Source organism: Bos taurus, unplaced genomic scaffold, assembly GCF_002263795.3.
Source record: "Bos taurus isolate L1 Dominette 01449 registration number 42190680 breed Hereford unplaced genomic scaffold, ARS-UCD2.0 Leftover_ScbfJmS_2140, whole genome shotgun sequence".
Taxonomy (NCBI): Eukaryota; Metazoa; Chordata; class Mammalia; order Artiodactyla; family Bovidae; genus Bos; species Bos taurus.
In genome coordinates, this window is record NW_020191223.1 from 53,061 (window position 1) to 68,301 (window position 15,241).

At 40.0% G+C, this 15,241-nt stretch overlaps 1 protein-coding gene across 1 annotated transcript in view; it reads left to right on the top strand.

The window, feature by feature from the left end:
• The window catches only part of LOC526041 (ankyrin repeat domain protein), a 50,051-nt gene that overhangs the window by 14,287 nt on the left and 20,523 nt on the right, over positions 1 to 15,241 (top strand). Inside the window, exons 3-9 of the mRNA XM_024989117.2 lie at positions 2,551 to 2,665; positions 2,829 to 3,002; positions 8,070 to 8,176; positions 9,676 to 9,813; positions 11,018 to 11,085; positions 13,580 to 13,613; positions 14,738 to 14,807. Coding sequence (XP_024844885.1) covers positions 2,551 to 2,665; positions 2,829 to 3,002; positions 8,070 to 8,176; positions 9,676 to 9,813; positions 11,018 to 11,085; positions 13,580 to 13,613; positions 14,738 to 14,807 — 706 coding nt within the window. The remainder of the gene's footprint in view (positions 1 to 2,550; positions 2,666 to 2,828; positions 3,003 to 8,069; positions 8,177 to 9,675; positions 9,814 to 11,017; positions 11,086 to 13,579; positions 13,614 to 14,737; positions 14,808 to 15,241) is intronic.

The window sequence follows — 15,241 nt, forward strand, 5'->3', positions numbered from 1 at the left end:
TATAATTCCCCTTATAGAGCACTTTACGGGTCATTTTAAAGTGATTTAACTGAAGACAGTAATCACAGAACTGAAATAAAACATGAATAGCATCTTTTTTTTCCTTCTTCCTTCTCCTCCTCTTCATTTGTTGTTCTGCATGCATTAACATGACCTACGCATGAGTAGGAGAAGGCAATGGCACCCCACTCCAGTACTCTTGCCTGGAAAATCCCATGGACGGAGGAGCCTGGTAGGCTGCAGTCCATGGGGTCGCTAAGAGTCAGACACGACTGAGCGACTTCACTTTCACTTTTCACTTTCACGCATTGGAGAAGGAAATGGCAACCCACTCCAGTGTTCTTGCCTGGAGAATCCCAGGGATGGTGGAGCCTGGTGGGCTGCGTCTATGGGGTCACATAGAGTTGGACACGACTGAAGCAACTTAACAGCAGAAGCAGCAGAAAGAGCTCTCAAGTTCTATAGCCCTCAAGAAATCTTCTGAACTCCCTGGCTCTCACATTGTTTTTCTCATGTGATTTATGAAAACTCTTCTTCCCTTGGATCGTCCATTGTGGATATTGGCAGTGGACAGATTTTTGATGTTGTCGGCATCTTATTTTTAATGTACACATTTTTATACCATAATGTTATATATTACAAAAAACTGCATAGTGAGAAAAATAATCCCCATGACAGGCCAACTTCTGGGTTAAAAATTCTTCAGCTACACTGTTTTATATCAGTGTACACTTATAAGTATATGTTCTTTGCTGAAGGACCTTAGAAGACAGCTTTGAAGTAGGAAGCTGGCTGTGTCCTTGAATAGGAGGGCGTGTTTTTAGGATCTATGGTCTTTCCATATTTAAACCAATAAACATATTGTGGTTTTAAAGATTTTGGGTTACACATGCTGTCTTTAATTGTGGTGAAATTAAAAGTTTTGTGTAGCAGGCAAAGATTTGCCCTTTTAGATATCAAAATTTGCTGGGTGACATTTTCTATTAGGAAAGATAAATTATGTGTAGATGTGGGAGAAATAACCTGGTAACTATTTAGAGAAAAGTAACTAGATTTTTATCTCACCAAAAGTTTCAGATGGAGTATGGATCGAAAATTTTAAATACACAGGGTGAGAAAAGTACCAGAAGAAAACGGAAATTCCTATCTATACATTTTTTGTGTGCTGACAAACACCTTTTCTTTTTAGTTCTACTGTTTATTAACCTTAATATTTTTTTAATTGGATGGTAACTGCTTTACAATGTTGTGTTGGTTTCTGCTGTACAACATCATAAATCAGTTGTAAGTATATGTATATCCTACCCCAGAGACCTTTCTAAGAATGAGTTCAAAGGCAAGAATTCTGGAGTTTCCTGGGTTTCATCTCCCCACCCCAACCCGCCCAAAAAAAAAAGAAGAAAAGAAATCTGAAAGTTGCTTTAGCGACCCCCCAAATTTAAAAATCTCTGTAGATGAAGCTGTGTGTAGGGAAGTTGGATGAGCAGACAGGACTTGTCTTTCTGGCACTAATAGGAATGTGGCAAAGATAAAAATAATTTGTCATTTTTAATTTAATTTAGAATTTTTTGTGAGGATTGGTATCCTGTGACACTTTCAGTCTTTTCAGAAGTCGAGGGAATCTTGGGAATTTCCTGGCCGTCCAGTGGTTAAGACTCACTGCTCTGGGCCCAGGGTTCGATCTCTGGTGAGGGAACTAAAGTCCTGCAAGCTACAACGACATATTGTACAACATGGTGAATATAGCTAAGATGTTATAGTCCCTTAAATGCAGTGTAACCTGTAACAGCTGTGGGTCACTGTATGGTGCACTGTATGATATAATAATATATAACACACGTCGTCTCTAAAGCAAGCTTAGATGGAAACACCTCACAGGAATTAACCAACAGGAAAAAAGAGACATGAACAAACAAAAATGCTACAGTTTATAGTTGTAAAGACTATGAATTATAAATTATATTCCAATGTCAGAGATGTTAAAATGTGAGAAAATGAGCATATTAGAATCATTGAAGTACAATGTTGTCTCTAATCCTCAAAACATATCTGCAAAGGAGGTGTAATATCCTTTGACTTCATTCAGATTTGTCCTTGTAAGATAGTAGTAACAGTAGTAAATATGATAATACAATCTAACAATTACTAGCTGTTATCTGTGCAAGGGGTGGTTCTAAACCCTTTGCGTGGATCTCATTTAAGCATCGCATCGGTGTCCTGTGAGATAACTACTAATGTCTCTCCATTTTGTTGGTGAGGAAATGGAGGTACAGAGAGGGTGAGTGAGCCTAATAAGTGACAAAGTCAAATTTAAACCCAAGTTGAGCTGAATCTCAAGGTCTCACGCATTCTATTCAAGTAGACTGTTCTTTCTTTACTGTGTAAGAAGAGCTAAACTAATATATGCTGCTCTTTCTCCAGAAGAAAATGAAATATTTGTTTCAGAGGGATAGGAGTACCATGCTATTGAGTGTTTTCAATCACACAAACAGGTATTTGTTTTGAAACAGTTACACTACAATTTCCTAAAAACTTGTCTTGCTTTCATAGGACTGCGCTCCACTTGGCCTGTGCCAATGGCCATTCAGAGGTGGTAGCTCTCCTCCTGGAGAGAAAATGCCAGCTTAACCTCGGTGACAGTGAAAACAAGACCGCGCTGATTAAGGTATGGGGCAGCGAGCCATGTCCACATGAGATGGATGTGATTTAACTACTGAGACTAAAACTGAATGTATCTCATTGAAATATAGGGAACTGGTGAAGCTTGTGGACTATTTACTTTGAATTCCTAGAATTCACACTCTTGTTTCTTGGCACAACACTGACAGGCCATAGAATGTCAAGAAGAGGAGTGTGCGACTCTTCTGCTGGAGCATGGTGCCAACCCAAATGTCACGGATGTCAATGGCAACACCGCTCTCCACTATGCTGTCTTTTGCCAGAACGTATCACTCGCGGCAAAGCTGCTTTCCTATGACGCCAATATAGAAGCCAAAAACGAGGTATAGCTCAACTAACTTTATTCACAAAATATTTGCAAACCATTTTTCTAAACCAGAAGTGTTTTGCTGATAATAGTATGTAAATAGGTAGACTGAGTAGTGTCCAGCAGACCCTGTTACCATGGAAACAACTCCAAAGTCACGCCAGCAGGTGAGTGGAAAATATCAGAGCCCCCAGAAAGGGCAAAGCTCCCTCAGCCACCCTTCTACCCCAGAAGGAAGATTTTCCCACTAGAACGTGCTCAGGAGTGGGTGGTAGGCTCAGATCAGATCAGATCAGTCGCTCAGTTGTGTCCGACTCTTTGCGACCCCATGAATCGCAGCACGCCAGGCCTCCTTGTCCCTCACCAACTCCCGGAGTTCACTCAGACTCACGTCCATTGAGTCAGTGATGCCATTCAGCCATCTCATCCTCTGTCGTCCCCTTCTCCTCCTGCCCCCAATCCCTCCCAGCATCAGAATCTTTTCCAATGAGTCAATTCTTCGCATGAGGTGGCCAAAGTACTGGAGTTTCAGCTTTAGCATCATTCCTTCCAAAGAAATCCCAGGGCTGATCTCCTTCAGAATGGACTGGTTGGATCTCCTTGCAGTCCAAGGGACTCTCAAGAGTCTTCTCCAGCACCACAGTTCAAAAGCATCAATTGTTCGGCGCTCAGTCCTACAAAAACTGAAGGCTTGGAGGGAGTGAAGTGATGTGATGGGTGGCTGCTTCCAGCGGCTCAGGGAATGGGCTCAGCTACTGGAGGAGGGATGGGGGTAGGAGGAAGGAGAACCAGTGCCCAGCAGGGGGAGCTGGGGGGTGCAAGTGGGCTGGGGAGGCAGCAGGCCTGGGGCCCTGAGCCCTCCAGGACCCCGGTTCTGAGATCCGGTCCCGTGGGTCAGGTCGCGTTTGACACCCAGCAAGGGTGTTCACTTGTGCTGGTGACCACTTGGTTCTCCAGGTACAAGTGGGTCTCCCACGCTCAGCCCTCGGGGGGCTGCTCGGCAGGGTTGCAGCTGGTGTGGGCAGCTGATGATGATGAAGCTGCTCCTCCTGCTCTTTCTCCTGCGGCTGCAGCCCCACCAGGAGTTGCAGAGAGAGCTCCCCAACTCTCACAGGTGGGCTCAGTTTTCCTTGTTTGGCAGCTCCAGCCTTCCCTGAGTGAAAATATTTTGAAAGCACTTGATTGTCTAAGATATCACTTTAAATCACGATATTGCTCAAGACGCATTAGGGAGTAAAGCATTCTTTTTTGTGTTAATGGCAGATATTTGTGATAACACTGCACTTGTTAAAGGTAAAACTTTTTCCAAGTATTTTTCCCTTAGTGAAAAAAAAATTTTTTTTTCTAATTCGTCTAAAATAACACAGTAAAGCAAAATTTGCCTTGGAAATAGACATTGTCTTAAAACTCAAACAAGCATTTGACAACATAATAGAAATCTGGCTGCTGCTAACACATTCCAATTTTATGAAAAAATGATTTATATAAAAATGATTTCTCTCTCATTGCCCAAGGCTTCAGAGGCTAAAAGGAAAGGCAAAGGAGCGGGCAGGTGAAAAATGCAGATCAAGTTGGAGTTTTGGGAGTTGGGGTATGCCAAGAAGAGGTGTTTTTTAAAAATATTTATTAGGCTGTGCTGAGTCTTAGTTTCAGTATGCAGGATCTAGTTCCCTGACCAGGGATTGAATCCAGACCCCCTGCACTGTGAGCACTGAGACCCAGCCACTGAACCACCACAGAAGTCCCAAGGTTTTTTTTTTTTTTTTTCCCCCTTCAGTTTATATATTTTGGTAAGGTGCTTTTCAGTCTCAGGGACAATAGTTGTTATTTTGAGAAAGAGATTGAGTGAATTGGAGACTTGCCTAGATACCAATTTTAGGAAGACTTTGCAGAAATCAGATCAGCAGTGAACAGGTGGTGATTAAGTTGGGAAAAAAAGAGAAGAACAAATACTTAACAGAAATATTATCCTATTCTGGCAGAAACAGCCAGTTAGACAAGAGTCTGGACTCTGCTCTCAATCTAGAAGGTCTTGATGGAAAGTAAGGGGTTTATAAACAATGAGATCAGGTTGCCTTTTGTGTTGATTAGTCCCTGTTCTACCATTATTTACCCGGGAAAATTTAGTTCTGTTTTGATGACTCTTACCTTATACTTTTCTTTTTTCTTCAAATCCTCAAGTAAGAGAAGGAATTGGCCATGTGGGTGAGAGATGAGACTGGAATGTTTGCTGCGCTAATTCTCAGCTAGAGTGTGCTGGTGAAAACCACAATCACTTGGGAAAGTTTATAAAAAAATTTACAAGCCTAGGCTGTTCCCTGAAGATTTTGATGAAATAAATCGAGGAAAGCCTGGACATGTGTATTTAGAAATATTTCCTTGAGATTCTGATACGATCCTTGGTGAAGAACTACGGAGTGATTAAGGATAATTTCTAAGTGCACCTATCTCAAAAATAAGTAATCGATAGAAGAGTTGGAGTTTGATCAGTGCTGGCTACTTCCATCAGCTCCCTCCTACTTCCATCAGCTCCCTCCTTTGCAACAATATTAGCCAGACTTTTTCCTCTCCCTCTGTGATTGAGAAGTTAAAAGGAATATTTTTGGCAAAATCTATTGGCTTGAATAATATAACTCCTTTTTCTTCCAACCACTAATTATTCAGTGACACTCCAAGAGTCTTTAGAGATTTGCTCATGGCGAAGTCACTTCGTCTGTAGAGTCTGACCCTTTAAGAATTTTACACCTTCTGTTATCAACCAGGTCATGAGGTCAACAGATGTTTGTTACCAACAGTGTTTTCCTGACTGCAGTAATAGTAACTCATGAGCCTTCTTTTGGTGTCAGCAGGACAGACTCTTGCAGTGTGTGTGTTAGATTTGCTGAGCCCTGGCATAAGCAAGACGACAGCTTTAAACATCAAAACCCATGAAGTTAGTACAGATGGGGATTCTTTTAATAATTTAGTTTCAGCAGTCTTAGGAACTCATTATCCATTTGGTTAATAATCTGGGAGAATTCTAGAAACAGATTGTAGTTTTAACAAGCAGTGGAAACATTCTTAAAGTGGGAATTTTGAGTCTTGTTTTTTAAATTTATTTTAATAAAATTATGAGTCAACAGCAATTTTTATTACATATTGAGACCCACTTTTCTTGTGAAACACATGATACTAAAGAAAGGAAAGCTTTCACATACAAATATTTGCTTTATGCCCACCTGTTTGGAAACGGCAAAACGTGAAACCACAAGTGGGCTACAGAGCAAATGTGGTCCTTGGATATGTTTAGCTTACCTACCTCCACAGACTGAGTCAACATTTAAAACTTAGCAAACTGATGCGGAAGTCTGCATTTCAGGCTTCTTGGAGAACTCAATCTGGTCCCCCTTGAGCGCATGCTACCGTTTGCTCTGCGTGTGGAGGCCTCCCCTTCTATATGGGGCGTGTGTTCGCAGGTTTGCCAGCCTCACCTGGCTTTTTCACTTACTCAGGCCACCGGCTTTCCCTCCATAAGCATTTGAGTTTCCAATTCTTGTTTTATAGTTTATTTTGATAACTATTTCAAGATTTTAAATACAGTCTAATTAATCTATAATTGATTTCATATTTTAAAAGAATTTCTTCAGGATGGGATTCAATTTTTCAAATTAGAATTTTAAGTTGGTTGTGGCAGTTTCACACTGAATGAGTCTCCCAAACACACAGGATTATGAGAGAGAGCACAGGGAGAATTCACGGAAGAGCAACTCCCCGAGAAAACGCTGAGTGCATATTTATTGGTAACTTACATTCTGAAGGAGATCAGTTCTGGGATTTCTTTAGAAGGAATGATGCTAAAGCTGAAACTCCAGTACTTTGGCCACCTCATGCGAAGAGTCGACTCATTGGAAAAGACTCTGATGCTGGGAGGGATTGGGGGCAGGAGGAGAAGGGGACGACAGAGGATGAGATGGCTGGATGGCATCACTGACTCGATGGACGTGAGTCTGAGTCAACTCGGGGAGTTGGTGATGGACAGGGAGGCCTGGCATGCTGCAATTCATGGGGTCGCAAAGAGTCAGACACGACTGAGCGACTGAACCGAACTGAACTGACCTTGTAATCTTTAACTAAGAACAGTAAAGCAAGACAGAGACCAGAACACTGGGATTAAGGAAGCTTCCTCCTGGAGGTCTGGAGGTAATTACATGAGAGTCGTCAAGAAAGGTCTTTGAAGAGAAGCAGTGTTGTTCTGTGTCAAAACAGCATCTAGCTAAAGCTGACCTGTCAGGTTAACTTAAGGGCGGGGGAAGGAACAAGCAAAGGAGAATGAGTAAGATTAAATTTCAGGAGACTTTGCTGAGAAAGCAAAAAACATGGTGCCTACAGTTGGTTTTTTGGAAGAAAGAAAAACACAAAACAACCTTTCTCTTTGCGTGTTCGTGTAGAGGATAATATTCCCATTGGAATGTCTGTAAACCTCATGAGGTAACTCTTGGTCATCCTTGGATAGCTTGTGCATGCTACAGATAATATTATATAGTCCTGCCTCAGCGTTGTTCCTAAAATATGCAGTTGATTTAGTAGCTGATTGATTCTCTCTGGAGGAGTGTTGAGACTAGTAATAGAGCAAGTAAATACTACAATATTCCTGATAAATACTATGATAGAAGAAAGATCCTTGCAACCAGTAAATGTTGAAAGTGCGTTTTAGAGAATGACTCTGTGGTTCATCTTTGGAAGAGGTAGAGGAGGAGCATTTTATTATTTATCTTTTTGAAATACATATTTGGCTGCACTGGGTCTAGTTGTGGCACGTGGGATCTTTAGTTTCGGCACGTGGAATCTAGTTCCCTGACCAGGGATGGAACCTGGACCCCCTGCCTTGGGAACTCAAGTCTTAGCCCCTGGACCCCCAGGGAAGGCCAGGAGGAGGAGCATCTTGAAGAGATAGAAGGCGCGCCAGGGGATGAGGAGAAGGGGCTCCCTTTTGTTTACTTTCTGAATTATATGTTTAAGTTCAGAGTATCTATTGCATGATTTTCCGTTCAGTTTAGAAATAGGTTAACTGTGTACATTAGAAATGGTTTTTCCTGTTTTACAGGATGACCTTACACCACTCTTACTTGGCATAAGTGAAAGGAAACAGCAAATGGTGGAATTTTTAGTAAAAAAAGAAGCAGATATACATGCGGTTGATAAGATGCAAAGGTACAGTTGTTCTTTTTCTTTTTAAAAACCTTAGTGCTGTTCTCAGGTGCTAAGATCAAGATTAAATTAATAACAGGTTTCATTTGTGATCAACACTTCATCAGTTAGGTAGAAAATCAATTATTCTCACTGGGAATCGTGAAAAACTATATAGCAGGAATATATAGCAGGATTCATATTCCTTTATAATATTGAGTGATGTCATATGCAACCTATTCTTTTTTCTGGTTGATCTTGTAGTAGCTGAGGGATTTCATACTAGTTTCATTAGCTGTATAAAATATGGATTCTGCTTTTCAGTTTACCTTATGACAGTATTGAATTTCTTAATTATTTTATAACGTTTGTTTAACCTCTACTTTGTATATATTTTTCCTTAAAAGATGCATACTAAACATAAAGGAGTTGATTTTGTCTTTTGGATGATTCTTTGCTTTCAGTTACTTTCTTTGAAATATACTGATGTTATTAGATTGCAGAAGAGTCCTTCACAGTTTAGTGACTAAGCAGCAACAAAAAAGTGATGAGTAATCACTGTCACCAGATACTGTAGGCTCACCAGTTTTTATCCTTTTTCATTTCTAGTACATTTTGATGTTTTCATTTTAAATGAAGGTGGGAGGAAGAACGATAGGTTTAATTGGATAAACAGTTCCTTTAACAAAGATAAGTCAGAGGTGGATGATACAGACGAAAACGATGGGCTTTAGATTCAGACTGGGTTCAACTCCTAGCTTTCCTACCTATTAGGGTTATGACCCTGGGCACAGTACTTATCATCAGCAAATAAGTTTCCTGGAACAAAAAGGCAAATAGTAATGCATCCTTCAAAGGCGGCTGTGTGTATATATAGCATTTCATTTAGTGAAGAGCACATGCTTGTCAACATCATTAAGTGCCTCGGTGACTATTTTTATTTCCATTATTGTTAATATTTTTGTTTTAAGCCTGCAAATAGCCTTTGCTTAACCCAACCTCTAGCTGACTTTGAAGCATAATATATCAGACTAAGGAGGAAACGGGGGATTCGTCCTTTAAATACTCACCTGCCTCAGATAAGTGACCTCAGCATAGTTTCTTGTCCATCAAGGACTTTGTTATTATTTTTTTAAAGCATTTATTTATTTGACTGCGTGCTGTCTTAGTTGTGGGAACTCTCAGTTGCAGCATGTGGGATGAGGTTCCCTGTCCATGGGTGGAACCTGGGCCCCCTGCATTGGGAGCCTGGAGTCATAGCCCCTGGTCCACCAGGGGAGTCCTCATCAGGGACTTTTGAAATAGTAACTGCTGCTGCGTGCCATCCCAGTGGGGCAGGAGGCTTCTTTTCCATCCCTTCATTTTAGCCGTGGAAGTAATTTACAAGGATGTAGACTTGAGCATGTAAATGGTCAGTTCTTCATGGAAGGGCAAGATGTTAACTTGGTAAAGCATATCAAACGAGCTGTTTCTGTAAGTTAACTCAACTTCCTGAGGGTGACGTCATCTCTCTGTTGTTTTAGAACCGCCCTCATACTTGCTGTCAATTATGAATGTACCGATGTAGTCAGTCTTCTCCTTCAGCGAGGTGCTGACGTCTTTTCTCCAGATGTCTTTGGATGGACTGCGGAAGAATATGCTGCTATTAGTGGTTTTGATATGTAAGTGTTTACATTAAAATGCCAGTTATCACTAAACTGCAGCCAAAAAGAATTTTAACTGTTACTTGTTACATGACCAGTGAGAGTTGTCTGTTTGGTGCAGGCAGCTTCTATCTTGTGGGGGCACCTTTCCTTAGGTCATAGGTTCCCTGTCATCCTTCCCAGAGTAGTGGGTGTCAACTTGCCTGAGATTCCATAGTTACAGTTGGCCCCCTCATGGGATCTGTTTCCTGTAAGAATGAAAATCTTCCAAAGGATTTATCTGCCTCATTTACCAGAAATCCTTAAATCTCAAGTAAGTTAGTTCAGAGAGGAATTTAGAGAGGTAAGCCCTGCGTAGGACTTGCCAGAATCCATTGTAAGAGTAGGGTAACATCTTCCAAGTGAATCGGAGATGAACATGGAGATTAAGCATCATTGTCAGAAAGATCTGCTGGTTGAGAGTTTGAGCAGGTAGAGAATGGAGAGTAGCGGTCCAGGCCAGGTCTTGATTGTGATTAGTTTTCTGCACTTGGTGTGATTAGCTGCAATAACGGGGGATAATTATGTTATCTAATGTAGTGAGTTCATATTTTATAAATAAATTTAGGTACAAATGATATAAGAGCTGAGGTTCCCCAAATTATGAACCACAAAGAACAACTGATCACCATAATTAATAAGTTTCCTGCAGCCCCTGAATGCTAAACACATAAGAAAATAGACATTGGTTTTATTGGGGATTTCAAAGTAGTTCCAGCAATAAAGTTCAAGAACAAATTATTCCATCCTGCAAGCATTTTGGGGATATATTATCTCATTAAATCCTCTTAATCCCCTTGTGAAATAAGGCAGTAAGATCCCAGTTGTGTAGAGGAAGACTTTGAACTCAAGAGAAGCAACTTCTCTAGAAACAAAGAGCAGTTGGTTACAGAGCTAGGATTTGCAAGTTTGAAAGAGTTTTCGTATGCCAAGCTAAATCTAGTTAATCTACTGAGCTATATTGCCCTCAGTTCATGACTACTTCATCTTCCTTTTCTTTCTCCTTTAAATACATACTAAGCAAAACTTTGTAGAACTTAGAAACTTGAAATGTATGGGACAATTGTAGTTTTGATATTATCGCTGACCTTGTCTGTCTGAAATAATCTAAGAATTTAACATATTTTGTAGTTGTTTTTCATATTAGTGTTAAAAAATTATTTATCACATTTTTAACACATAGCATTTGCGAACTGATCTCTGAATATAAAGAAAAGAGGCCTAAAACTACTCCCCAAAAAAGCAACCCAGGTACGTCATCTGCTAATAATGAATTACTCTTGGTGATTCTACCATAGATAAAGTAGGAGTGAGGAAGTTTCAATAATGAAACAACTATGATAAAAGTAGTGTAAAATGCATGTGTATTTTATTTTTAAATTAATTTCTTAATAGTCTAGTATTCAGAATTGTTAAAGAAGTTAATTGTAGGTAATTTAACATCAGAGACAGTATTGTCTGAAAAGAATTCCATGTATTTAATCACAGCCACTAAAATCCTGTAGTAGATTTTTGTGTAAATTAGAAAAAATGTTTGTTAGTATGATATATATTTCATCTATAATCATATTATAACACATTGGACTTCTTATAAAAGTGGAACTTTAACTTTTACAAATAGTTTGCCTTTAGTGAATGAATAGTTATTAGTTACTGTGTAGTGATTAGTCTCATTAAAAAAGTTACCATCGTTTAAACTGGAAACCTCAACAATCCCTTCCTGGTAGGATAAGAAATGATAAACAGTAAGAACTGCAATGCTGAGCCAGTGTGCAGTGTACCAGGAAGAGATTACTTTCGAAAGATACCTTGGAATAGTACAGATCAGAAAAGCAATGCCTAGTTGAGAACCACCGGTTATTTTGCCTATTGTACCAACAAGGTCTCTATTACCACCTTTATTCCTCACAGATCCAAAAAGAGTGAGATAGGTTGGCTTCATTAGAACCAGATGTTTCCTTCTGTGTGTTGGATGATTGTCACGATAGTATAGTTTTGTAAGGATAACATGTTCTGTTGCCATTCTTTAAAAGATTATCATAATAGATTTTCAAATAGATCAACTTGGGACTCTGCAGATTCTAATAAAAGACCCCAAACACTTCACATTAGCAAAAACACCACTATGCCCCCTTGATGTGGCATCTAGCACATTGTACAAGCTGTCTGAGAACCCCTTTAAACTTAGTAGACCTCTATCTAATCGAAAGGGGCTTCCCAGGTGGCTCAGTAATAAAGAATCCACCTGACAATGCCTGAGATACTGGTTTGATCCCTGGATTGGGAAGATCCCTTGGAGAAGGAAATGGCAACCCACTCCAGTATTCTTGCCTGGGAAATCCCATGGACAGAAGAGCCTGGTGCGCTACAGTCCATTGGGTCGCAAAGAGTTGGACACAACTCAGTGACTGAACAACAACAACATCCATCAAAGAACTTCTGTAGGTTAGAGAAGATACAGAGATGACATAGAGTCTTGTTCTTTGATATGCTCAGAACAGAATAGAGTTGTCCCTGGTTACTTTCTATAGTTTTCTAAACACACTTTTCAAGGAAATCATTCTTATTTATTTGTTCATTTGTTTACTGAAGAGATAACTATCAAGTGTCTTTTACGTACCAAGCATTGTTCTGATGTTACTGGGTGCAAACATTTAAAAATCACTGCCTCTGCCCTCCAGGCTTGAGCTTGGAGGACCCCTCTCCCTCCATGTGAGTCATCCCTCCAGCATCAGATCATGACGACACATGTGAAATGTTGTCCAACAGCACCAGAGTCTGTAGCTCCTTCCATCCTTCCCTTCCTCCCCTTATTCATCAGCTTAGGATCTGATGACAAATGCCTTCCAAGCTGAAAAAGCATGATTTCTATCAACATTTGCCATATAATCGGCAGGATTGATACAATGATATCCCTCAGTAGAACAGAGCACTGTTTAGACCATCCTGCTCTAGGTGGTCCAGATACCCTTGAACAATGGAAGGAAATAGTCTCAAGAGAGTGTACTTTTCACATGTATTAGTACGTATACACATATATTTAAAACAGTAAGAAGTTCAGCTTGTGTGTACCCTACTGCCTGCTCACCACAAGTCTAGTCCTCATCCCCACCACCCAGCTGACCCCCTTCACCCATTTGCCCTCCCCCACCTCCCTTTCAAGAGATCATCCTTTCTAAATCTGGAATCACTACATCTTTCATACTTCTCTTACATCTGGAAAGAGGGCCAGGAAGACTTTGTTTCCTATGTTTTCCCACGCTCTGAAGTTCAGTGCCTGTAGAACAATCTTCCCTGTGAGAGGGCGTTTTCATCCTGAACTGAAGAGCCAGAGAAGTTGTGTTATGTCCAGCAAGACACCTGTTCCTCTGTTCACTGCTCCAGACAATGGAAGTCCAGGAACACTGTGCTGTTTCAGCGTGCTATTGACAGCATATCGCACTGATTCTATTAATGGTGCAGTATCATTTTCTGTCAGTCTCCTAGAGTTTGGTTAGGATTATGGTCATTGTAAATAGCAGTTCTCTCTTTTTTCCTTCTGTTCTACATTTGATGACTATAAGGAGACCAATGGTTCTTAGGTATTAGTGGCCCATGAATATAATACAATCACTGCTCCCTCTAGTGTGGGCTCCAGGTGTGGTCCCAAAGGAACACTTTTAAACAAAACATCAGTCTTGAGGTTTTAATCGTCTGTATTTTTCTTTTGTTGATTTAAAATGTGTCTTATTTTTTTCTTTAATAGCGGCTAAGAGTTCTGCAGAAGACTCTTTAAGCAGGTAGGATTTGACGGATTTTTTAAAATTGTATGTGTTACTAAGAGAACACACAGAGAAGAGAAGCTAATGTTTGTTGAGTGTTCTGCTCTGGGTTAGAGACTGCATTATGTGCTTAACATTTGTGACCTCCTAGAGTCATCAGAACAGCTTCGTAAAGTAACTGTGTCCTACTTTTACTTAATTAGGCAACTGGTTTGGGGAGGTTGATGAATGGACCCATGATTCCATGGTTAAAATGAGTTGACCTGTGATTTGACAGCTGGCCTGCCTGGCTCCAACATCCACTCTCCTGTCCCTCAGCAGAGATTGAGAAGTACCCGTGTAGCATATAAGTGAAACATATAAATTATTTCTTTGACTTGTGTCCATTTTAAGTTTTAGACATTGCAGGGAACTCCTGTATTCCCTTTACAGTGAAGGGGAGGAATGGGGCCTTCTCCATAAGTGATTTCCCTGCTGAAGGACCAAGACTGCCATTTTTGATGGACACAGTCTAGGCTCTGAACCAGGGACAGACAATGGAGAAGGCGCAGCATGTCCTTCTGCTTTAAGTCACCAGGTTTATTCCAGTTTGGGCAAACAAAAGTTACGTCAGTCCATCAGTTAGATTTTCAGTTCAGCTATTAGGACTTGGTGAAAACATATTATTTTCAGGCTCTGCCAATATATTGGCTGTCAGTCTTTGCTATGGAAACTAAGAATGAGTCTTACCTAGATATGTCCTAGGTTGGGAGAGATGGAAGCAGAAATAGGTAACTAAAATCTCTTTTGGAGACTTCTCTGGGGGTGCAGTGGTTAAGATGGTTAGTAAGACTTCTCCTTCCAATGCAGGTGGTGTGGGTTCAATCTCTGGTAGGAGGAGCTGAGATCCCACATGCCTTGGGGTCAAAAAGCCAAAACATAAAACAGAAGCAACATGGCAACAAATTCAATAAAGACTTTTAAAATGGTCCACATCAAAATATCTTTCAAAAAATGTTTTAAAACAGAGGCCAAATTTTAATTATGTCAAGAAACTTCGTTTACTACATAGATAGCCAAACTTTCACTTGCTGCTTCTTTTTTTTTTTTTTTTCATTTAGAGAAATGAACTCACTCATTTTCATTGTGTTTATGCTCTAAAGGTTTTCCAACAAACCTGGTGTGGATTCATGGCCTACATCAGATGATGACATCTTAGGTTCTGAAACCAAGGTAAAGTGGTCTCTTGTGAAGTTAGTTTTCATGCTCTGAATTCAGTTTCATGTAGTGTTTACTCTTAAATTCAGCAATGGTGTCCATCTCACTGTTATGTTTGTAATAGAAAGTTCTTCAGAGCAAACTATTTTATAAAAATATGAGTAGTTGATTTTTTTTTTTTTTAACTTTGGTAAATACTGAAGGTGGAATGAAGAAAACAGTGGGCTGGAAAATATAGAGTGACAGAAAAATTGTATTGGGAAAAGCTTTCCCACAGTGAAGGAAATATGAATTTTGGTCAAGGATAGAGTCTTACTGTGAATTTTAAACCATAAGGACATGACTTTTGCAACACTCATAATGATGTCTTTAGTGGATATAATTACTTATTTTAATAATCATGGAATCTTCCTGGAGCCTTTCAGTTCCAAAACTATATAGTATATATC